General features: G+C 44.1%; 1 protein-coding gene across 27 annotated transcripts in view; it reads left to right on the top strand.

Moving 5' to 3' along the window:
- The window catches only part of LOC147911506 (ral guanine nucleotide dissociation stimulator-like), a 54,045-nt gene extending 29,842 nt beyond the window's left edge, over window positions 1–24,203 (top strand). For 22 of the 27 annotated variants that reach the window (XM_087427993.1, XM_087427991.1, XM_087427986.1 and 19 more), the window contains 5 exons: window positions 49–118; window positions 2,135–2,209; window positions 2,794–2,826; window positions 3,169–3,290; window positions 3,491–3,870. In XM_087427993.1, the coding sequence (XP_087284119.1) occupies window positions 49–118; window positions 2,135–2,209; window positions 2,794–2,826; window positions 3,169–3,290; window positions 3,491–3,752 (562 nt within the window). In that variant the 3' untranslated portion in view covers window positions 3,753–3,870. The other 5 variants (XM_087427999.1, XM_087427997.1, XM_087427998.1 and 2 more) reach the window with 5 other exon arrangements.
- The last annotated feature ends 1,300 nt before the right edge of the window (window positions 24,204–25,503 follow it).

Raw genomic sequence — 25,503 nt, 5'->3', positions numbered from 1 at the left:
TACCTTTAAACCACCCCACAGTGTTTCATTCCTTTTTTCCCTCCTCAGGAGGAACTGCAAAAAATTTAAAACCTTGTGCAGAATGGACCAGCGGGAGAGGAGGAAGCTGCTCACGGAGGTGAGTGGAGGCTCGAGATCTGGAAGGAGGGAAAGTGAGGAGGGAGGAGGGACCAGGCAGGGTGTTCTTTGGTAAGTTTTTCACTTAAGGTTCCCTGAGAAATAACGGTGTGTCTTGTCAAGCTTGACAGGAAGCGGGGGGTGTGAGCTGCAGGGGCAGGTGGGGACTGTTGGGGGTAGGAGGCCTGTGTCATGGCGTAGAGTGGTGTTGATTGGATTGTTCCAGGATGTGAGGAGCTGGCAGAATGAGCAGGTCTCTAGCTTCCATGCGGGCCCATCAGCTCGCCCTCATCTTCCTCCAGGCTGGCGGGTGGATGGAGTGGGTGGGGTTTCTTTCTTCCTAAAGCAGCCCAGTCTGTCCTCAGGAAGCCAGGCCCCTGCTGCTCCTTCGGTCTTCACTGCACCTCACAGGGAAGAGCACCCTGCCTGCCCCAGGGATGGGCACTGTGTGGTCACACAGGCCAGGTGCACACACGGGCTGCCCAGCCTTGGAACGTATGGTGGATCTGGGACAGAACTGTGTGCTCTCTGGGACTCTGCACTCTATCCCGATAGTGGTCATTGCTGACAACCCAGTGAAAGTCTACCCCGGTGCCTTGTTGACAAGGATACGCCCCAGATGGCAATGAGAATTATCGGGGAACCTACAGATTCTGAATGGACCTTCCTGGCAGGACATTAGAAGTTTCCAAGTAAAAAAGGATGCAAATGTCACCATTACACAGTGCCCTGGTCACCCCCTACACTGTCACTCAGATGTGGCAGAAGGGGGTCCCCTTCCTGAGTGAATGAAGGAGGAGTTCTGTGCAGGGACAATCCTGAGGGGATCCTAGGGAGCTGAAGCATTTGGCATGACCTCAGGTCCAGCCTGGAGTCAGAAAATCCCAGGGGGCTGGGCCAGGCAGAATCCACTTGGATATGCCCCCTGAGACACCTTTTGCCTCCCCATCCATGCCTCAGCCTGACTAAGGGCCTAGACACACCCCGAGAGTCCAGAGGAGAGGACCTTGGTCAGAGGTGTGTCTGGAGGAAGAGTGAAGGCCGGGGGACAGGGCCTCTGGCTGGGAGGGGGAGCGGTCTCTCCTCTGTGGGCCCCTGAGCAAGTCACCGCCCCTCTGTGGGCCTCGGTCTCCTCATCTGGGAAATGGAGGGAGATGATCTGTGGTGCAGGCCTCACAGGGGTGGGTGATGAGGTACAAGGGGGAGAGGAATGTGCAGGAGCTTTGTGCTCCTCCTCCTCGAGGGGCAAGGGGAGAGTACTGGTGACAGTCAGATGACACTGAGTCCTCAGGGGACCCTGAGAGGCATGGGGAGTCCTCCTCACACTTTTCTGATGAGGAGAGAGGCTTAGGGGCCTGGGAAGGCCTGAGGGCACAGAGGAGGGAGTGTTGGAGCTGGGATTGACTAGAATCAGAGCACTCTAGAATGGGAGCAGCCATAGACACCAGATGTCCAGGGTCCAAGATCAGGGGCCTGGGAGACACGGGGAAGGGAGCATGGCCTCCGGAGCCTGTCCTTGACCCTGCAGGATGTGACCTCTGTGAGGGCCACCCTGGAGATGGACCCCCAGGGAGCCCAGGAGAGGCAGCAGCAAGTGAGGGGGCCTGAGGGGGAGGGTCCAGGCGTCAGAGGAGGGGGTCTCCTCCCTCACGGCTGGAGGCCTCCCAAAGAGAGGGGTCCCTCCTCCTCCAGCCCAGCTCCTGGAGCCCCAGAGCCTGAAATGCCTGCCCTGGAAGTGACCAGGAGGAGGCCTGAAATGGCTGGGCCGAGGATGGATTTGGGGGGGGAGTGGCAGGGACCGCACAACCTGGGATTTGCCAAAAGCCGCCCCTGGTAGCTGACGGGGGACGTTGGGTGGTCCTGGAGGGGGCAACTGGGGCGAGGCTGCTGAGGGTCATAGGCTGCTCTCTGTGGGAGTCTGTGGTGGGCAAGAGGATGGGGTGAAGTGATTTGGGGGAGGGTCCATGGGGGCACCTGAGAGGTGGGACTCATCACCCCTCCCACCCTGATTTCACAGGGTGTCGTCCCCTTCCTGGGCATGTTCCTCTATCACCTGAAGCTCCTGAACATTGGGATGGAGGATGATCTGGAAGTGAGTGAACCTGGAGGTGCGGCCAGGGAACAGGAACCTGAGGTTTGGGAGGAGAAAGCCCTGCACTGGCCCCTGAGCTCTCAGTACCTGGCAAACCTCCTCTCATGAGAGCCCCACGGCCACCCCTGGGAGCTGGGGAGTCAGGCTCATCTTAGCGATGCGGGAACGGAGGCTCCACGTAAGCCCCCCACGAGGCTCCCCGGCCCGGGGAAGCTCAGAGCTGCCTGCCTGCAGAGCTGCAGGAGGCTGTGTCTGAGCTGCACTCAGCCTCCCCTGCCCCTGGGGGAGTGCCATCAGCTCCTGCAAGTCAGGAAGCACATCTGTGGTCCAGCTGTCCCTTCTTGCCTGAGGCCTCAGTCTTCCCATCTGTCATCAGAAATGGGTGGGCTACAAGGTCTCTGGCTTCAGCTCCCCTGTCCCTCCTGCTCTGGAGCCCAGAGCCTGGCCCAGTGTCAAGTTCTGTTTGTGGAAGTTCTGCCCTCTGCTGGGCACTGACAGTCCTGCAGCCTGAGAAGGGGTGGGATAGGGGTTGGTTATGGGCTTGGGGGGCTGTTTCTGATGGACATTCGCTGTCTTCTTTCCAGGGAAATCTGGTGAACCTCCAGAAATGGCGTGAGGTGAGCAGCTGTGGGGAGAGTGGGAAAGTGGAAATCACAGACCTCACGTGGCAAGATGTTTCGTGTCCTCATCCCTCGGGTCTTACATTTATTGGATGAGTTAGATCCACAAAGCTGGGAATCCCATCACGTTGGCGGGTGCGGGAGGGGCTGGCATCAAGGACACCTTCCAGGATGAGGAACTAATTCAAGCCAACTGTGAGGACAGGCAAGTCCTGAATGGAGTGGGAAAGCAGGAGGGTTCCCGAGTTAGCACAGACCCCAGACCAGATCCTCACTCCCCACAAGTTCCTGGCAGGGTTCCCCACCCAAGCCCTGTCTGCACCCTGTCCTTCCTCCCAGAAATGCAAAGTCATCAGGAGGATCCAGCTGCTCCAGCAGGCTGCAAATAAGTATGACCTGGAGCCCAAAGAGCGATTTGGGGCCTGGTTCCAGGCCATGGAACCCCTCAGTGTCGATGAGAGGTGAGGGCACAGGAGTTGGGTGAGGTCAGGCCAGACTCTCTCTGATGGCTGGCTTCAGAGCGTATGGCCTGGCTCCCTGATCAGCCCCAGACCTCAATGCATGGTGACCCATGGAGCACCGGGACTCAGCTGCTGGCAGACTCTGGGAGGGACACCTGAGGTGCGGCTCCTGGTAGCTCACAGGCCGTTCTGTCCTGTAGCTACTGCCTCTCCTGCCGGCTGGAGCCCACACACCATAAGGCGAGCAAAATGCGGCTCTTCAAGAGAAAGAACTGGCCATCCTCCAGTTCAGGGCCTAGTGAGTGTTGGGACCAGCAGCGACTGAATCCAGGGGCTCAGTATAGCTTCGGGTTAAGCATGGGCCTGGATCCCAGCTCCACTGCTGACCAGGCCTGTGAAAGGCTGCTCCCCTCTCCTCTCTGGGACTCGGTTGCCTCCTCTGAAATGGGTGATGCTAAATGATGCCTCCCGCATCAGGGACAAACGGGGTGCTGTTGATGGACTGAGCACTCGGCACAGGGTTTGGATCAGAGTGAAGGGGGGCAGGGAGGTGTGCTGTGAATCTCAGGGAGGCACCCCAAAATAGTCTGTTTCTTCTCTTCAGCCACCGTGCCCTTGGCAAAGAGCCATAACACTCTGGAGACCACAAGTTCAGCTCCTCCTGAGCAGCGGGGACACTGGCGCCCTCGGGGTGCACCGGGCCAGCTCTTCCCACCTGAGTGAAGGAGGACATCCTAAGACTTTCCCTGGTTTCCCCTAAAGCCCCAGAGGGAGGGCCCCACCCCTTCCAACTCCCTGACATCAGCACCCCAGCGACTGTTAACCCATTGGTGAGGAGCGATATTATTTCTTTAATAGTAAATGGTAGATTTGACTCTTACGTTATATCCTGCTTCTGTCACAGCCTGGGTGTTGTGGTGTGGTTCTTTCACTGCTTATGCTCATGTAAACAAGACACAGAATCTCACTTTCCTCCTTGAATTAAGAACTCGTGTATGGTTACAGCTTATTGTATGTGGCAGAAGGGAGGGGGGAGGACCAGTCTCCTCCCTGGCTACTGAATGACACCCTGAAGTCCCCTTCCTCAGAAGACAGGTGCATTTCAGTGTGGTTCACCTGGGACAGGAGCAGAGACAGCCCCTCAGATCTCCCTGGAGGTAGAGGTTGGAGGAACTTTCCCAGGCAGAGCAACAACCACTGAAATGTGGGTGTTTTTCAAATAACACTTACCAGGACCATGTCCTTCCCTAGGATAGTGGCTGTCTTTCTACAGCTTTCAAGGAAGAATGAATGTTTTTACTTCTCTTGTTGAGGTTTCTTTTGATCAGATTTTGGAAGTTGCCGTTTTCTAATCAGTCTCTGGATTTGCATCTACACTAAATGAGGAAATAAAGTAGAAAGAGAAAAGTTTGCCTGTGGAAAGGACAAGGCCAGAGGAAGACCATGTGCAGATGGACTAAGGGCCGACAGGACATCCCCCTCAGGCTGCCTCTAGAGCTCCCTGTTCACCCTTCGCCTCGATTGGAATCCTCCTAGGATCCTGCCCCATGCACTTGGAAGTCCTTTTCCTGCTTGTTTCATATCCAGAGGGAAAGATTCACAATGCAGCTTTTAAAGGTACAATCAGACTTTGTTCCATAAACCTCACTGCTCTCGGTGAACTAGGATTTACAGCATCCCCGCACTTCCTTGTATGATTCTCTTTGCACAGAAATTCGCTAGAAGGCCCCCAGCCTCTCTGTCAGGTACATCGTGGCCATTCCTCCCCGACTGTGCCTGACGGATCAGGGGTGAGCTCTGGTTTGCCAGGACAATAGACCTTAATCCTGTCCACTGAATGACCCACACCGTCCCTTGCTGCCCAGGGTGACATCTGGGCCCGTGTGCTTCTGAGGTCCATGGTCTCAGACAATCACTAGTTTACACACTCAGTCGTGTTGTTGCTGACTTGTCCCAAAGGGGCAGTTGGGCCTGAGCGCATAGAGCACATAGCCCCTGGGACATCTGTGTTCTTTTCTCCAGTCTGTGCTGTGGTTATGTGGATTTGTGTTACAGGGATGTGAAACTTTCCTGTTGGGAGTTTTGAAAGATGAGGCAGGAGAGGGGCAGGTATAGAAGTGGGTCCAGCAGGGGAATATCACCAATCTTAAACACCACAGACACAACATTACCAATTAAAATACTGAAATGCTCCCCACGTGGGTGATGAACAGACACTGCTCAGAGCTCACCCCAAGAACCCACCCCACGACCAGGAGCTAAAGTGTTACCACCCAGCATTTTGAACATCATGCCCTGGAAACACCCTGTAAGACAAGGGCCATTGTATTGACTTCCTTGATACTTCTTCCCCCTCCTTTCTGAAGGCTCCAAGTGTCACCCAGGGAGGCCTTTTCAGTTCAGCCATAAGCAGAGTAGAAATCCTTGTTCCCACAGCCCAGGCCCTTCTTTCCAGGGCCCTGTCATCCGGGAAAGAAAGAATTCACACATCCGTGTAGACACACAAACACACACACTCATATCCCACCCAAATCCCAAGATGCATGAACTACTAAGAGATTAAAAGTGACTTCAGAAACAGATCAACCAATTGCAAAAGAAGGGTTTCATTAAGATCCTGACTCAAATAAAATGTAAAACCAGGAAATAACCTTGACAAAACTGGGAGACTTTGGATACTGACTAGATAGTTGATTATCCTAATGACATTTTTATTTTTGTATGTGATAACGTTATTGTGTTTGTGTTCAAAAAATCCCTCAGCTGTAAGAGAAACTGAAATATTTACAGCTGAAATGATGTGCTCTCAGCCATCTCAGCTGGTTAATTCTTAGGGTATTGGTGTGAGGATAAACAAAGTCAGATGGTATAAGAGTTGACAATCTTTGAAGCAAGTAACAGGTTCACAGAGATTGATTTATCTCTACTCTGAGATTTCGAGATTTTTGAAAACCTTCAGAACACGCTTTTGATAAAAGTAGTATACTTGGTGTTCACATTGCAATGTTACAAATTAAAACATCACAAATATAAAGGAATACTTCTCCTTGCTGACCTAAGGAAGTTCTCTCTTAGTCTGGCTTCTGTGAATGACCTGATGATGCCACCAATTGTTCACTTATCACATGTTTGTTGAGTAATTCCTATGTGCTCTGTGCTGTGTGCAAGGCAAACACATTTCCATGACTCTGGATCTAATGTGGGAAGGAAGGCAATGAGCCTGCTGCAAGGTTCTCTGAGTGGAACATAATGTCCCCAGGGGGTATGCTCATTGTTTAGATTCCAAAATCAATGCTACACAAATTTGCCAGGTAACAGAGAAGAGATACTTAATTCATGATATAGAAATCACCTATGTCTGAATTACCATGTGACAATAAAGAAAAAGATTGATGGATTTTATGTTATAATTAGATGCAAAATCATAGTGCTGGCCCCTGGCCGAGGGGTTAAGTTTGGCATGTTGTGCTTTGGTGGCCCAGGTCCAGTTACCAGGCACGGACATACAATACTCATTAGCAGCCACGCCGTGACGGTGACCTGCATAGAAAGTAGAGGAAGATTGACAACAAATGTTATCTCGATGAATCTTTCTCAGCAAAAAAAAAGAAAAGCAAAATCACAATAAAAATGTATGGAATCGGATTTAATATACATTAAAAGACAAATCTCATTCAAGTAGGTATCATCTCTTCATTGAGTGTAAATTCTAGAAAAAACAAATATAAGTTCAAAACACTAATTCCTCAGCTTCAATTATCCTATCAATTTTAATATAAAAAGGAGAAAACTCACCAAGTATACTCAAATAAATAAATATTGAGGTTTACCATGAAAGGTCAAGATCATGATGGAAGTTACAAAGAGATGCTGTGAGAGTCAAGCCTGTCTCATGGGGAATTTCTCAATGGCACCACTCACCTTTTCTTCAGCACTGAAGCTGCTTTCCTCATTGTGTTTTCAGGATGCCTTTCTTGGCTCCTTTTTTTTTTTCTCTTAATTTTAATTTTAATTTTTGTTTATTGCAGTAACATTGGTTTATAACATTGTAAAAATTTCAGGTGTACATCATTGTACTTCTATTTCTGCATAGATTACATCATGTTCACCACCAAAATACTAATTACAACCCATCACCACACACATGTACCCAATTATCCCTTTCACCCTCCTCCCTCCCCCCTTCCCCTCTGGTAACCACCAATCCAATCTCTGTCCCTATGTGTTTGTTTATTGTTGTTATTATCTACTACTTAATGAAGGAAATCATACGGTATTTGACCTTCTCCCTCTGACTTATTTCACTTTGCATCATGCCCTCAATGTCCATCCATGTTGTCACAAATGGCTGGATTTCGTCGTTTCTTATGGCTGAGTAGTATTCCATTGTGTATATATACCACAGCTTCTTTATCCATTCGTCCCTTGATGGGCACTTAGGTTGCTTCAAGTCTTGGCTATCGTGAATAAGGCTGCAATGAACACAGGGGTGCATGTACCTTTGCAAATTGGTGTTTTCAAGTTCTTTGGATAAATACCCAACAGTGGAATAGCTGGATCATATGGTAGTTCTATCGTTGATTTTTGAGGAATCTCCATACTGTTTTCCATAGTGGCTGCACCAGTTTGCACTCCCACCAGCAGTGTATGAGAGTTCCCTTCTCTCCACAACCTCTCCAACACATGTTGTTTCCTGTCTTGTTAATTATAGCCATTCTGACGGGCGTGAGGTGATATCTCATTGTAGTTTTGATTTGCATTTCCCTGATAGTTAGTGATTTTGAACATCTTTTCATGTGTCTGTTGGCCATCTGTATATCTTCTTTGGAGAAATGTCTGTTCAGGTCTTTTGCCCATTTTTTAATTGGGTTGGTAGTTTTTTTGTTGTTGAGATGCATGAGTTCTTTATATATTTTGGAGGTTAAGCCCTTATCAGATGTATGGTTTGCAAATATCTTCTCCCAATTGTTAGGTTGTCTTTTCGTTTTGTTGATGGTTTCCTTTGCTGTGCAGAAGCTTTTTAGTTTGATGTAGTCCCATTTGTTTATTTTTTCTATTGTTTCTCTTGCCCGGTCAGATGTGGTGTTTGAAAAGATGTTGCTAAGACTGATGTCGAAGAGCATCATACTGCCTACTGCCTATGTTTTCTTCTAGAACTTTCACAGTTTCAGGTCTTACATTCAAGTCTTTAATCCATTTGGAGTTAATTTTTGTGTATGGTGTAAGGTAAGGGTCTACTTTCATTTTTTGCATATGGCTATCCAGTTTTCCCAACACCATTTGTTGAAGAGACTTTCTTTTCCCCATTGTATGTTCTTGGCTCCTTTGTCAAAGATTAGCTGTCCATAGATGTGTGGGTTTATTTCTGGGCTTTCGATTCTATTCCATTGATCTGTGTGTCTGTTTTTGTGCCAGTACCATGCTGTTTTGGTTACTATAGCTTTGTAGTATATTTTGAAATCAGGGAGTGTGATACCTCCAGCTTTGTTCTTTTTTCTCAGGAGTCCTTTAGCTATTCGGGGTCTTTTGTTGTTCCATATAAATTTTAGGATTCTTTGTTCTATTTCTGTGAAAAATGTTGTTGGAACTTTGATAGGGATTGCATTGAATCTATAGATGGCTTTAGGAAGTATGGACATCTTAACTATGTTAATTCTTCCAATCCAAGAGCACGGAATATCTTTCCATTTCTTTGTGTCTTCTTCAATTTCTTTCAGAAATGTTTTATAGTTTTCGTGTACAGATCTTTCACCTCTTTGGTTAAGTTTATTCCTAGGTATTTTATTCTTTTTGTTGCAATTGTAAATGGGATGGTATTCTTAATTTCTCTTTCTGCTACTTCGTTGTTAGTGTACAGAAATGCAACTGATTTTTGTATGTTGATTTTGTATCCTGCAACTTTCCCATATTCGTTTATTACTTCTAAAAGTTTTCTGGTGGATTCTTTAGGGTTTTCTATATATAAAATCATGTCATCTGCAAATAGTGACAGTTTCACTTCTTCCTTTCCAATTTGGATCCCTTTTATTTCTTTCTCTTGCCTGATTGCTCTGGCTAGGACTTCCAATACTATGTTAAATAGGAGTGGTGACAGTGGGCATCCTTGTCTGGTTCCTGTTCTTAGAGGGATAGCTTTCAGTTTTTCACCATTGAGGATGATATTAGCTGTGGGTTTCTCATATATGGTCTTTATTATGTTGAGGTACTTTCCTTCTATACCCATTTTATTCAGAGTTTTTATCATAAATGGATGCTGGATCTTGTCAAATGCTTTCTCTGCATCTATTGAGATGATCATGTGATTTTTGTTCTTCATTTTATTAATGTGGTGTATTACGTTGATTGATTTGCGAATGTTAAACCATCCCTGCATACCTGGAATAAATCCCACTTGATCATGGTGTATAATCTTTTAATGTATTGTTGTATGCGATTTGCTAGTATTTTGTTGAGGATTTTGCATCGATGTTCATCAGTGATATTGGCCTGTAATTTTCTTTTTGTGTTGTCCTTGTCTGGTTTTGGTATCAGGGTAATGTCAGCTTCGTAGAATGAGTTAGGAGCTTTCCCCCTCCTCAATTTTTGGAAGAGTTTGAGAAGGATAGGTATTAAGTCTTCTTTGAATGTTTGGTAGAATTCACCAGGAAGCCGTCTGGTCCTGGACTTTTATTTTTGGGGAGGTTTTTGATTACTGTTTCGATCTCCTTACTGGTGATTGGTCTATTCAAATTCTCTACTTCTTCTTGATCCAGTTTTGGAAGGTTGTATGATTCTAAGAATTTATCCATTTCTTCCAGATTGTCGAATTGGTTGGCATATAGTTTTTCATAGTATTCTCTTATAATCTTTTGTATTTCTGAGGTGTCTGTTGTAACCACTCCTCTTTCATTTCTGATTTTACTTATTTGTGCCTTCTCTCTTTTTCTTGGTGAGTCTAGCTAAAGGTTTGTCTATTTTGTTGATCTTTTCAAAGAACCAGCTCTTGGTTTTATTAATTTTTCTATTGTTTTTTGGTCTCTATTTCATTTATTTCTGCTCTGATTTTTATTATTTCCCTTCTTCTACTGATTTTGGGCTTTGTTTGTTCTTCTTTTTCCAGTTCTTTTAGGTGCATTGTTAGATTGTTTATTTGAGATTTTTCTTGTTTGTTGAGATAGGCCTGTATTGCTATAAACTTCCCTCTTAGAACCGCTTTTGCTGTATCCCATAAATTCTGGCATGTCGCTGTTTCATTTTCATTTGTCTCCAGGTATTTTTGATTTCTTCTTTGATTTCTTCATTAACTCCAGTCGTTGTTCAGTAGCATTTTGTTTAATCTCCATGTATTTGTGGCTTTTCTGATTTTCTTCCTATAGTTGATTTCTAGTTTCATACCTTTGTGGTCAGAAAAGATGCTTGGTATTATTTCAATCTTCTTAAATTTATGGAGACTTGTTTTGTGGCCTAATATGTGATCAATCCTGGAGAACGTTCCATGTGCATTTGAAAAGAACGTGTATTCTTCGGTTTTTGGATGGAATGCTCTGTATATATCTACTAGGTCCATCTGTTCTAGTGTGCCGTTTGAGGTCAATGTTTCCTTATTGATCTTCTGTTTGGATGATCTATGCGTTGGTGTAAGTGGAGTGTTAAAGTCCCCTACTATTATTGTGTTACTGTCTATTTCTGTTTTTATGTCTGTTAATAATTGCTTTATATATTTAGGTGCACCTACATTGGGTGCGTAGGATATTTTCAAGTGTTATATCCTGCTGTTCGATTGCTCCCTTGCTCATTATGTAATGCCCTTCTTTCTCTCGTTTTACAGTTTTTGTTTTAAAGTCTATTTTGTCTGATATGAGTACTGGTCCCCCAGCTTTCTTTTCATTGCCATTTTGCGTGGAGTATCTTTTTCCATCCCTTCACTTTCAGTTTGTGAGTGTCTTTAGGTCTGAAGTGTGTCTCTTGTATGCAGCATATATATGGGTCTTGTTTTTTAATCCAGTCAGCCACCTATGCCTTTTAATTGGAGCATTTAGTCCATTGACATTTAAAGTAGCTATTGATAAGTATGTACTTACTGCCATTTTTAACTTTTTTTTTCCTCAGTGTTTTAGTAGTCCTTCTCTGTTCCTTACTTCTTCTATACAGAATTGATGGTCACTTTAGTTTGACTCTGTCTGAAAGCTGTACTCTTTAACTACCCTCCTCCCTCCTTTTATGTTTTTGATATCATATCCAACCTCTTTTTGTGCATTTGTATCCATTACGTTCTAATCGTGGAAATAGATAATTTTTCCTATTTGTGGTCTTCTCTTTCCCCTTAAATCAGTCCCTTTAACATTTCTTGTAACACTGGTTTCTTGGTGACAAACTCCTTTAATTTTTGCTTATCTGGGAAAATTTTGATCTCTCCTTCCATTTTGAGCGATAACCTTGCTGGGTAGAGTATTCTTGGCTGTAAGTTTTTCCTTTTAGCACTTTAAATATATCATGCCATTCTCTTCTAGCCTGTAAGGTTTCTGCTGAGAAGTCAGCTGATAGCCTTATGGGGTTGCCTTAGTAAGTAACTTGACATTCTCTTGCAGCTTTAGGATTCTCTCTTTATCTTTAATTCTGGACATTTTGATTATGATGTGTCTTGGTGTGGACCTGTTTGTGTTTCTCTTTTTTGGGGCTCTCTGTGCCTCCTGTACCTGGATGTCTGTTTCCTTCCTTAGGTTAGGGAAGTTTTCATCTATTATTTCTTGAAATAGATTCTCTGCCCCCTTGTCTCGCTCTTCTCCTTCCGGGACACCTATAACACGGATGTTAGTGCGCTTGATGTTGTCCCAGAGGTCCCTTAGACTGTCCTCACTCTTTTAATTCTTTTCTCTTTACCTGTTCACCTTGGGTAATTTCTTCTAGTCTTTCTTCCAGCTCACAGATCCGTTCTTCTGTATCCTCTACTCTGCTTTTGAGTCCCTCTAATGAGTTTTTCATTTCCAGTATTGTATTCTTCATTTCTGATTGGTTCTTTTTATATCTTCCATTTCTTTGTTGACATTCTCACTGAGTCCATCTATTCTTCTCCCAGATCAGTGAGCATCCTTAACACTCTTAGTTTGAACTCTCTGTCGGGTAGGTTGCTCATTTCTGTTTCACTAAGTTCCTTTTCTGGGGTTTTGTCCTGTTCCCCTTACTTGGAATGTATTCTTTTGCCTCTTCATTTTGCCTCTTTCCCTGTGCTTGTGTCTACATTATTAGGTAGGTCAGCTTCGTCCTCCTGCTCTTGGATAGGTGACCTTATGTAAGTGATGGCTTAGGAGGCTTCCAGTGTGCTTCCCTCAGTTCTCAATGTTCCAGGGGTGACCCCTATGTGGGCTACGTGTATCCTTCTGCTGTGGCCTGTTTGCTCTCCTGTAGGCACCCAGGGAGGCTGAGTTATGCTCCTGGCCAGCTGTTGTAATGCTGGCTGCTTGTAGTTGTTGTGGGCCCTTCAGTCTCTTTATCAGGTGTGAGGAGCCCCAGGACAGTTGGGTGCAAGTTCTAATACCACATTTGTGTTGCAGTATTTCTTTTAAGTGAGTAGGCCCTCACCAGTGGCAGGTTGTTAGGCTCAGGGCCTTACAACTGCTGTAAGCCTCTAGCCTATTAGGTCTCTTGTCAGCTCTCTGAGGATTGCAGCTGGGTGGGGCTGGCCTCAGGCACAGGAGCACCCAATTGTTTCAGGTTTTGGAAGGTGGAGCAAACCTCCTATGTGGGTCTTTGAGAAGTACAAGTCTTCTGTGGCTGAGAAGCCCTGCCGCCCCTGAGGTCCACACACACAGTCAACACAGTCCTGCCCGTGTGAGCCCGACCTCCCAAGTGGACCCAGTCTCTCCAGGGGCGGGAGCCCCACACACTCTGCCACCGCCCGACACTCTCCACCCGCTCCTTGTGCACACCCCTGCCCCGCCTCAAGTCAGCTCAGTTGCCAGGCTGCAGAGAATCCAGTCACCAATCTATGCAGGCCCACACGTTGCCTGAGGGCTTGTTGTTGGGTGGGGCTAGTCTCTAGGGTGGGCTGCCTGCCCTGGCTGAGCTGGATTAGATCGGCGCTCTAGCGGGTGGAGCAGACCCTGGGCTAGCAGGCCTCAGGGAGAACTCCAATGGTGTCTGTGTCAGCACGCTCACACCAGGCCACAACAATGGCCGCCGCCAATGTCCCAGTCCCTGGAGAGGTCTCACCCCTCACCGAGATGCACTCAGGGCCTATTAGGTGAGTCTCTTGTCACCGAAGCACTGTGCACCTTTCTTTCTGGTGATTTTAGGATGCTTTCTGGAACGGGTGAGTTTGTGCGTGGGCCCTTTAAGAGCCAGTTTTAGTTTCTTTGTGAACCGGGTTTTCTGGGGGTGCTACCCAATGCTTTAGTAGCAGGCAAAGTCAGATATTATGCCGCTGGTGTCGATTGTGCTGGGTCCACAAAATGCCCACAGCGGGGGCGCTCCCCGGCTCAGGGCCCCGCGCCTCCAGGGAGGCTGCGTACCTGTGAGCTGCTCCCGGCGGCCATGAAGCTGGCGGCTTGTGAAGGCGGCGTTTCTCCTCTCCAGAAGGGAGTCTCTGCCTCTTCTACCCCAGTTAGGATTGTCCGTTGTGGCAGGAGTTCCTCTTATCCAGTTTTCAGTTCTGTCTCAGGGGTAATTTTTCCACGAGTAGTTGTAAATTGGCTGTGTCCACGGGAGGAGGTGAGTTCAGAGTCTGCCTACGCCGCCATCTTGACTCCGCCCCCCTCCTTGGCTCCTTGCTCTGTCTGCCTCCCCGGCAATCTCGTCTGTCCTCAAGACCACAGTCTCTCCCATGCTTTTCTTCACTTTCTGTGTCTGTCTCCTGATATGTCTAGAAGATGCCTGTTGCCTGCAGAGGGTCTGTGAGCGACCCAGACCCATTCCTGGACTCATCTCTGCCCAATATGGACAGTGGGCCGGGGTGGGATCAGGGCTGGTGTGCAGATCCCTCGGCCCCTGCATGGTCCAGGGATTCACATGGACCAGCCTGTGTGACTGTTTCGAAGGTATTTGCGACTCCAAAGAACTTAAGAGTTCTCCTTCACTGCTGCAGGCCTGGAGTCCCTGCAGTCTACTGTATCCACAGACTTGCTGGGGCTTCTCCAAGGTCTCCTCCCATTGACTGCATCTGACCTCACCGCCAGGATGGGAAGTTATTCCAGTAACTGGCCTCTGGAATATGCAGCTCCTTAGGCTTCAGGGTGCATAGATCTTCAGTTTTCTGATTGTGTTTAGTTTCATGGTCTTACCGTTTCCACTATGAAGTCGGGGCATATCTTTTGATCTTTCATTTTCAAAACAAAATAAAATGTGAAATTTGAACAAAATGGAGGATGAAGACTACTATCCGTGGAGAACGTTCTCAGCTCCCGTGGATATTCCACCCTCCTTCTATCCCTGGAGACATGTGTCTCAAATCCCACTGTGCATCACAATCATAGGAGAGTTTTTAAAACTCAGATTGCTAGACCTCAACCCTAGTAGGTCTGGGGAAGGAATGGAGAATTTTCATTTCTAAGAGGTGATGTTGATGCTGCTGGTACAGGGACCACACGTGGAGAACAGGATTCAGTGACACCATCAAGCTGATGTGAGACAAGGACAGAAAGCTCAAGGTCATTATCCAGTGTCAAATCCAGACCACTTGCTCTCCGCCATCTTGCTTCAGTTCGTTCCTCTCCCCCTCTCTCTGTCATGGTCAAATACACACATGCTGGTGCCCCACAGCCCACTGTTATTGGGACAGACGAGTTCCAAGGACTCCATAGCTCCTTTTAGTGCCTCATCTCTAATGACATTATTCACTATTCCATCTCTAGTCATTCACTTCCACACCCTGATCCTATCTTCACCCAAAATTCTCCTGCTCGCAAATCAGTAATTCAGAAACACCGTATTCCCAACACAAATTTCCACATTTCCAGTTTTTACACAAAGAAATCCACTCTAAATAATCATTCTTTAATAAACTAGATTACTCCAGCAGGAATATCTTCACAAGCCTCTCTTTCTTTTCTTCTCATACTCCTGTCTATTAATCTGTTTCCACAGTCCATCATTTCAATCATCCACTGACCATACTCCCAGACTCCTTATTGCCATCATATCCACCCTGCACACTTCAGATGATTTCAAATACCTGCCATGCCATGTTGACACTTGCACTGAACAGAGAATGCACCAGAAGTCTGTGTATCCCAACAAAGAATCAACAGCAACCAATGGACCTATATGCATTTCTCTAATGCTTCCTGAATGCTCTACTCAATTATTTCCATTTCTTGAGTTCCATAAATCTCTATATTCCGACCTCCTCCATATTTCACAGATAAATTGTTAACCCCCAGACAAGAACTATTTCACTCTCTAGTCATCAGATCTACAAATATTCCTCATGAGAAATTCATTTCTCACACCTTTTCTGTTGTTATATGCAAAGAAATTGATTTCTTGGCTGAAACCACTCTGATTTTTATCTTTTCCTTCCATTTCAATGACATTATGCCCTCAATATTTGTTGTGCTTTCCATCACTTCACTACTGGAATCATCCCTCAAGTTTCAAATATGTACAAATCTTTACCATCTACAAACCAATCTTTCATCCAGCATTCTTAATAGTCCTCACCCTCCACACCCCTCCTCTCCTCCTCCTGCCAGGGATCCATTGTGAAAAGTTCACATATATCCCAATGCCTCTGTTTCCACAGTGCCCACCCAATCCCACTCAGATTCTGCGGATGCTTCCCTTGCTAACCTCACAAGCCATGTCTCTTACTAATCCACTAGGGACTTTTCATGATTGATCTGACACGCTCTGCAGTAGCACGTGACATTGCGGACTCCAATGTCCTTTTAAAAGACCATTTGTCCTTGGGATTCACCACCCTACACTGTCCTGCTCTTGCCTGTCTAAACTTCCTGAGCAACTTCCTGGCTTCTCTTTATGACCACCCCACAACGACTGATGCTTCCCAGAAGTCAGCACTGCTCTGACACCTGTTCCCCATCTGCACCCTCCTTCTGGGGCAACCCCATCCATTTCCCTGGCTTCAAATACCACTAATGAGCCAAACATGTCCAAAGAATCAACAGAGACTTAACTCTGATCCCCAGACCCATTTATCTACCTGCCCACTCACCACATCAGTGATGACTAAACTCACAATGACCAGGTCCCAAGTTGAACAAATCGCTTCCCCAAATAATTTGCTTCTCTCTCAGTGTCCCCAAACTCACTTATTTGTGGTAATAACCTGTCTACCCCTGGGTGTCACTCTGGACACCCTGCCACCCCACACTCACATATCAATGAACCATCCATCCACCCTTCTGAATCTACCTACAGGTTATCCACTTCTGATTTATTTCTAATCACCTTTCAGGTCTCCTACAAATTAGCATTTCCACACAGTGAACTCTCTTGCTCTAGTAACCTAAATTACAAAACCCCATTTTTCCTCTTTGTTGATTTTTTTCTATTTTAGTTATATGTGCATTATTATCTATTTCTTTCAAGATTTGGTTCTTTCTCACTAAATTAGATATTCCATGAAGACAAGACTAATATGGATTTTCCAAATTTTCCCACAATAGTGTTCACATATGGCTTTGCACACAAAAAGGGCTCACATATATTATGTGCACAATATATATTTTATATTTATATACATATAAAATTCAAACACTAAAACTTTGCTTCATGAAATATTTTAAATCCATCCACTTAACTATCTTTTTTTTTTTTTCCAGGGTAGATAAGCCCTGAGCTAACATCCATGCTAATCCTCCTCTTTTTGTTGAGGAAGACTGGCTCTGAGCTGACATCTATTGCCAGTCCTCCTCCTTTTTTTCCCCAAAGCCCCAGCAGAGAGTTGTATGTCATAGTTGCACATCCTTCTAGTTGCTGTATGTGTGACACGGCCTCAGCATGGCCAGAGAAGCAGTGCATTGGTGTGCACCCAGGATCCGAACCCCAGCCACCAGCAGCAGAGCACGCACTTAACTGCTAAGCCACAGGGCCGGCCCCTCCACTTAACTACTCTTGTGCAAATATACCACCTTTATAGTGGTACACTGCAATAAATTAGCAAGAGTAGCTTAAGATTCCAAATCCTTTCTCCTGGTAATCCAATCACGAGACTCTAGTTACAATGATCTGTTTAAAATGCAAAAGTGATCAGTTCATCTTAACTTTTGAATCCTCCATTTCTATCTTCAGCACATATTTCTCCTGTTGTCTTATCACAAATATTAATACTACCCTTTTCATTACCTGATATGTTCCATTTTGGAGGGAAAACTATTTGTTCATTCTATTTGTAAAGCACTTACTACATACAAAACTCTGGTATAAAACCCGTGATCTACAAAATAACTATACAGACTGACTGCCCCTGTTTGATTTAGTCTTAGTGAGAGGAAAGAGATCATAAATGGCAAAGGATGTATAACATGCCATGTAGAAATCACTGCTGTGATCAACAATAAGGCAGAGACTGAGAGTTTGAGCTTGAGCACATTTTCAAATTATTTGTCTTTGTGTGTGTGTGTGTGTGTGTGTGTGTGTGTGCACGTGCTCATGCCTGCTGCCAGATGGGATGAATTGCTTCCTCCTGGGAGTTGGGGGAGCCTCCTATGCCTTGGGAAATTTCCTCCAGGTGCACTTAATATGCACTTTGTTATCCATGTGTGTTAGTCAGGATTCTCTAGAGATATAGAACCATAGAATATATATAAACATATAGAAGTGGAGATTTATTGTAGCAATTGGCTCACAAGGTTATGGAGGTTGAGAAGTTCCACAATCTGCCATCTGCAAGCTGGAGAACCAGAAAAAACAGTGATATAATTCTGTCAAAGTCTGAACGCCTTAGAACCAGGACATCTGATGTCCACGGGCAGGAAATGATGGACATCCCAGGTCAGGAGGAGATAGTGGATTCAGCCTTTCTTTGCTTTTTGTTCTAGTGAGCCCTCAACAGATTAGATGATGCCTACACACACTAGTGAGGTGGGTTTGTTTATGTAGACTATGGAATCAAATGCTAATCTCTTCCAGAAACATCCTCACAGGCACACCCAGAAATAATGCTTCACAGTCTATCTGGGCACCCCTGAGTGTAGTCAAGTTGACACCTAAAGTTAACCATCACATCATGGCTCTATCCAACCAAGACCAACAAAGACATCACAACGTGACCTATGTCATTTAAATTTTCCAGAACACATGTTAAAGAAGTAAATACAAACAGATGAAACTGGATTTTATAACATTTTTATTTAACCCAAGAAATCTAAATATTATCATTTCAAAATGTAGTCCACATCAGTACAAAGAATAAGATACTCAGGTTTTCCACCCACTCTGTCTTACTGGTGAATTTTAATGAATACTGGCTCCTCATATATCTTAATATGATCCAATATATAATTTTCTCCTATCTATTTAAGTTTTATTGTATCAAAAGGAAATCATTTTCTCCTTATTGTCAAACTGCTCTGCTATCTCTTTTTTTAAAAAATTCAATTATATATTGTGTTTATGTTAGAAATGAAATTAAGAATTTAAGTAATTAAGAAGGAATTGATTCCAGCAAAAGGCTGGTTTACTAAAGTGGAAGACAGTTCAAGAGCAAATCTCTCAAGAAAACCATAGGGTCAATGACATTGGAAAATGCAGGGTAGAATTAGAAGACACATGGGGTGTGATTAAAAGGGAAGTAGAGACAACGTGGGGAGGAATTGATATCAGAAGTGAAAATACACAAGCATGTTCCCAGTTGAAGAAAGACATCAATCCACAGGTTCAATTAATTCAAGATTCCCTAAGCAGAGTGCATATACAGGAAATATTAATGAAATAAACTATGGTCTAAAATCCAAAGTTAATGTAATGGATTTTAGGGACTAGAGAGGCCAAATAAGCAAGAAAAAGGCCAATTGGTGATTTCTACCCATAAAGAAAATAAGATAGACATCAACAGAGCAGCATTTTTAAAATGCTAAAAGAAATCTCATGTCAAACCAGAATTCTACACCCAGCAGCAATAGTGCCCCAAATTACAATGTTCTAGAAAAACTTAAAGTGAAACTTTTCATTGTTAGTAGCCTTGAATTAGACAAAATACTGCAGTGAGTTATCACATCCAAAGGAATATGATCCCAGGTTGAAAACCAGGAATGCAGGAAGGACTGAAGAGGAAAGGAAAGGATAATTTATAAATAAATATAAATGAATTTTATTTTGTGAAGTAATTCTAGAAATCTCTCATGGAGATTAAAATATATGTAGAATAAAATGCATGAAAACAGTAATACAAATGTCAGGAAGGTTAAAAATAGAATTGAAAGTGTTGAAGGTATTAGCATTTGGGGGAGATGGTAAAAGTAATTATTCATATTAGACTGTATTAAGGATTCGGGATTTAACCATTAGTGCAATTAAACAAAGATTTCTATATGATTTCAACTAATAAGTTTATAGAGGAATTAATGGAATAATAAAAGTGTTAAATCAACATCAGTGAAGTAAAGAGAGTAAAGGAACATTAATTATTCAGGTCAAAGGGAAGGGAAAGAGTAAGACGGTTGAAATAATTACAAGGTTACTGGAAATTACCTGAGATGTTAATGCACAAAATACTAATTTCTTTTTAATGGCTGTGTGCTATGTTCTAGAGAATTGTTAATAAAAATTTTGGACATTCTTTTATTGATAAACGTTTACACAGTCTCTATTTTTTCCTATTAAAACATAAGTTGTATGGACATTTTGTACATATAAACTTCCATTTCTAATTTTACGGAAGGTATCCATAGTGGAAGAAAAAGGAAACATTAAAATATTGATAGAAACTGCAAATACCACCTCCCCACACAATTGTATTAAATGTTTTCATCTACCAACAGTATCTGACAGTGTCAATAATCCAACATTTTTGTGTTTAGGTATAAATCTTTAGGAATCTCTCAAATCCCATTGATAAGAGACAAGATGTCTCCTCTGGATCATCCACTGATTGGATTATCCACTCCCTTCCTCCATAAAAGGGGAATCAGAGGCAGAAGTCCCTGCATTTTCCAGCAATCCACAGGCTGTCTGCACATCAGGAGTGGGGTCAGCAGGACAACTCTGCAGCCATGGAGGAACCTGCATTGTTCTGTTTTCCAAGCCAGCCTATTCTGGTAAGCGTGGAATCCATATGGACGGCAAGAATGTCCATTTCTACACTTTGTCCTTCTGTGAAACCTCTTTAAGTGAGCAGGCCGTAGCTCTTAAAACAAGAACAAACCTTACTGAAAGTTGTTTCTTAGGTGTTAATGTTTGTTAGGTAATGTTCAAGGTATTGTACTTTTCTGTAGAGGGAGCTTTCTTGGGTTAATAGGCCAGACATTTGTTTTGTTTTGTTTTTAACGAACAAAATCAGTGGGAAGTGGAATTAGTATTCAGCCCTGCACCTTTCACATAGTTCCCATCTCTGGAAAATTTTTTACCCACAATGTTATTGGTCTTTTTTAAAAAATATTCAGTTCTGTGCTCAAATATCACCTCATCAGTTAGTCCTTCCCTAATCTCTTCATCATCAATAATTGTAGGTGGTTGGCCCCATGCCGTAGCAGTTAAGTGCACACGCTCCTCTGCTGGCGGCCTGGGTTCAGATCCTGGGCACGCACTAAGGCACCACTTGTCAGGCAAAGCTGTGGCGGGATCCCATATAAAGTTGAGGAAGATGGGCACAGATGATAACACAGGGCAAGTCATCCTCAGCAAAAAAAAGAGGAAGATTGGCATGGATGTTAGCTCAGGGCTGATCTTCCTCACAAAATAAATAAATAAATGAAATAATTGTAGGTAATTTCTTTCCCTTTATCCTTCCTTACTGTTCTTCCTCCATCCCTCCCTCTGTCTCTGTATCTCTGCATAGCCCTTACTGTTTATTACAGGATCTAATTATACCTAACACTATATTACACATTCATTAGTCTCTTTATTAACTCATCCCTTTCACTAAGATTAAAATAAACAGGGGCAGTGACTTTTTAAGTTAAATTCTGGATCATGGGTTTTAGTACATAACTTGGCTTATAATAGGTGCTCTATAAATGGGAGGATCAAATAACTTTCCCTCCAAACTGGGACATGTTGCAGAATGAAAGGGATGATATTAATCATTATGGCAGGACAACAGGGATGAAACGAAATTTATGACTTCACTGTTAAAAAGTATCTGAGGGGCTGGCCTGATGGCGCAAGCAATAAAGTGCGTGCGCTCTGCTGAGGCAGCCCAGGGTTCTCCGGTTCAGATCCCGGGGTGCACCAACGCACCTCTTGTCAAGTCATGCTGTGGCGGCATCTCATATGAAATAGAGGAAGGTGGGCATGGATGTTAGCCCAGGGCCAGTCTTCCTCACCAAAAAAAAGAGAGAGGATTGGCAGATGTTATCTCAGGGCCGATCTTCCTCACACACACAGAAAAAAAGAGTAACTGAAGACAGAAATGAGAGATTGTAAAGGAAAGGTGCACTGATTAGGTTTACATTTCAAATAGATTATTGTGGCTAGAGTCTTAAAATGAATTACAGACAGAAAGGATTTGCAATATTAGTGATAATTTATTGCAGTATACCACAAAACAGGTTATATCCTTGTATAATTTCAGTCAAGTGAATTTGTTTGAAAATTTTAGAAAGTATTTTTTGGAGTTTGAATAATTTCTTTCAATAAATGTATTGAGTACCTTCTAAGGGCACAGCAATGAGTGAATATGGCAGTGTAAAACATTACAGTCCACATTAGTCTTCACTTCATGGAGTATCCAATTTAGTGAGAAAAACACTATGAGAGAAACAGATGATAATACACGTACAATTACAAATTTTAAAAATTAAGAGACAATGTGACATTAATTTTGATGGCTGGATCAGGAAATGCCACTCTGTGGAAATGGCATTTTGTAGGAAATCTGAAAGGTGCTCAAGAATTATTCAAAAGTGGAGAATTTTTAGGTGGATTCAGGAGGGAGGACGGATGGTTCATTGATGTACATGTGTGGAGTGGCAGGGTGTCCAGAATGACACTCAGGTGTAGACAGGATATCAGTACCAACAAGTGAGATTAGGGGACCCTGAGATATGGGTGATTATTTGGAGAACTGGTTTGTTCAACTTGGGACCTGCTAACTGCAAGCTGAGTCATCGAGTTATCACTGATGTGGTGAGTGGGCAGATGGATATTTGGGTCTCAGGGTTGAAGCCAGATCTGTGCTGACTCTACGGACATTTCTAGTTCATTACTGGTATTTGAAGCCAGGGAAATGGATGGGATGGCCTAGAAGAGGGTGTGGAAGTGGAACAAATGTGAGAGCAGGATTGACTTCTAAGAAGCATCAATTGTGTTAAGTCAGTTGGTGGAGCCCAGATTAACAGGGAGGAGTAGGAGGAGAGAGGAAGAGTCAGGGGAGGAAAAATGGTTATTTACAGTGAATAGGACTGTGTGATGGGAATATGGCATGTGTGAGTTATTTACTTATGAAAAGGAGAATATTTGAGTGAAGATGGGACTTAGGTGTGCAAGTGAAGTGAGCATCAAATTGCTGAGAGGAATGTGATTTCATTAGAGATGAGGCACTAAATTACTATGCTCTGGGCACACGACCATCTAATTTTCATAGTCCTTTCTGCCCTTGACTCATAACAGCTTGATGTCCCAGGATCTAGTTCTCAGTGTGTGGTGCCTGTGCCAGCAGCATCAGCATCATCAGGGAACAATGAGAAGTGCAAATTCTTAGCCCTCCCCAGGGGTCCTTGGGTGGAGGTCCAGCAATCTGTGTTTTAACAACCCTCCAGATGATTGTGATGCACAGGGCAGCTTCAGAGATATTTCTCCAGGATACAGGAGGGTGGAAGATCCAAATGAGGTGAGGACATTCTCCATGGCTGGCAGTTTGCATCTCCCATTTTATTCAAATTTAACATTTCATTTTGTTTTGAAAGGGGAAGCTCAAAAGAAATATGATGCCACAGACTTCAGAGAAGAAAAGACAGGTCCATTTAGCCAAGAGCAAGTGGAAACATCGTGAAAGGTCTGCACTTCCTATAAGACTCACCAGCTGCATTTTCAAGAGACCAGTTACAAGGATAACTTCCCACCCTGACAATGAGGTCAGGTACAGTCAACGGGAGGAGACCTTGCAGATCCCTCAGTAAGTCTGTGCATACAGGAGACTGCAGGGACTCCAGGTCTGCTGCAGTGAAAGAGAAGTTTTAAGTACTTTCTATATCACAAATACCTTAAATATAATTGCACCAGGTGGTCCAGGTGAATCCCTGGGCTGTGTTGGTGCTGGGTCTCTAAACCCCAGCCTCAACCCCACTGCCACACAGTCTTCAGACTGGGCAGATGTGATCCCAGGAGTGGGTCTCAGTCTCCCCCAACCACTCTACAGACAGCCCGTAACTTATGTAGACATCTGGAGACAGAGTCAGAAAGTGAAAAAGGCAAAGGAAAGACTGACTGAGGCCCTGAGGGCAGACAGGTTTGACAGGGAGGCAGAGAGAGCAAGGAGCCAGGAACGATGTTCTGGGACCTGATGGAAAATAGGAGAAGGTCATGCTGAAGAAGCCAAGAATTGTGGCCCTGAGGAAGTGGTTCCCCATGAACAGCCCCCAGTTTCACTCGCCTCATTTAATGTCAACCCCTCTTCTTGCTCCGGACCGTGATGCTTTGTCATTTTATAATTGTACTTTATTAAACTCTTTTGAAAGACATAAATGTGAAGAGTCGACAGTTGTGTGGGTGAAAGATCGGGTTTCATGTGACAAGAAAGAAGATCTTTACTTGTCTTTGTATACTGCAATTTCTGCTTACCATGATTCTTATTCACTTGTATATTAAAGGTAATTTGGCCTAAGGGATCATTTAGTATTTTTAGTTATATTTTTTTAGAATACTTGCAATCAGGAAAAGATGATACCTATTGTAAAGACCTTTAACGTTGTTTAACGTTAAATTAATTTGATTCCATAAAAGTCTTACTTTACTAAGCTTGCTTTTATATCTCATTCTAACATAAGTTGTATCCTTATCTTTGCCAAATGCTAACTCAAATACAAGCCATTTTCATATAATTTAACTAGCCCTTATTCTACCTGTTACAGCCTTATCTGTTACCTAAAATCACCTCGGTGATTTTTTAAAATAGAGTTCACCTTAGATTCTTAACAAGGAAAATGTTGTTTGGGAGCATTTTGCACTGAGTGAATCTTGGCAGCAGGCTTGCTGCCTTCACCTTGACACTAGGTCCTGCGTCAACGATACTTGTCCACCTGCTCACAGAGTAGGTCACACCATAATTATTCAATAAACATGTGATGAACAATATTTGGTGGCAAAAAGGGTCAAGTTACAGAAGTCAGATGGTAGGACTCTTTTACTGGGTCAGGATGGAAAAGGACTGATGTAGTTTTGGAAGGATCTGGAATTTTCTGGACTTTCTTGAAGAACTTTGATAGAGCAGTCTTAGCAGCCATGGGGAAGGAAGCCTATTTCAGAAGTTCATAGTGATTGAGAAACAGAAGGGCAGAGAGTGAGTGGAGGTGGACAGCTGTGCCTTGTGCATCCTGACAATGGCCTCTGGATTTGACACAACGATGGCTCCCTCCTGGAGCCCACAGCTTCGGTGTGGGGTTGACACCTCCCTAGGATTAGGCTGTTCTAATTCCTCAGTGTGAGCTAATCTGTATATTACAAACCCCCTGATGTCCTGGGACAGGGGGTGTCAAATGGCCCTCTCTGGTCCAATAGGATCCAGGCACAAGACCCTTTATCAAACAGGAGGTAGAGCTGGGTATACATGGGGTTCTTACCTGCCAGACCTGGAGTTCTGGGGAGTGGAGCTGAGAGAGGTCACAGTGTAGGAGCCACTGACAAGGTCTGAGGCCACCTGGGAGGACAGCAGAGTAGGGGTGGGCTTGGCGGACGGTCAGAACAAGACCTGTCCCCTCATTTGTATGCTGCATCTCAGTGCCTGGACACAATCCACTCCTCAAGTCTCGTTACCATGAGCTGATTTCTTCCCTCATTGGATGTTTTCTTCCCTCTTATATTCTGTTAAATTATTTTAAGTTAACTTTAGTTGGGTTTTCTTTCCCATACCTTTAATTTATTCCTGACGAATTCTTAGATGTAGACCATGATTTCAATGAGT

This window comes from Ceratotherium simum, unplaced genomic scaffold (assembly GCF_057802395.1).
Source record: "Ceratotherium simum simum isolate JZ-2026a unplaced genomic scaffold, ASM5780239v1 HiC_scaffold_43, whole genome shotgun sequence".
NCBI classification, from domain to species: domain Eukaryota; kingdom Metazoa; phylum Chordata; class Mammalia; order Perissodactyla; family Rhinocerotidae; genus Ceratotherium; species Ceratotherium simum.
This window is presented reverse-complemented; position numbering and strand designations above follow the sequence as displayed.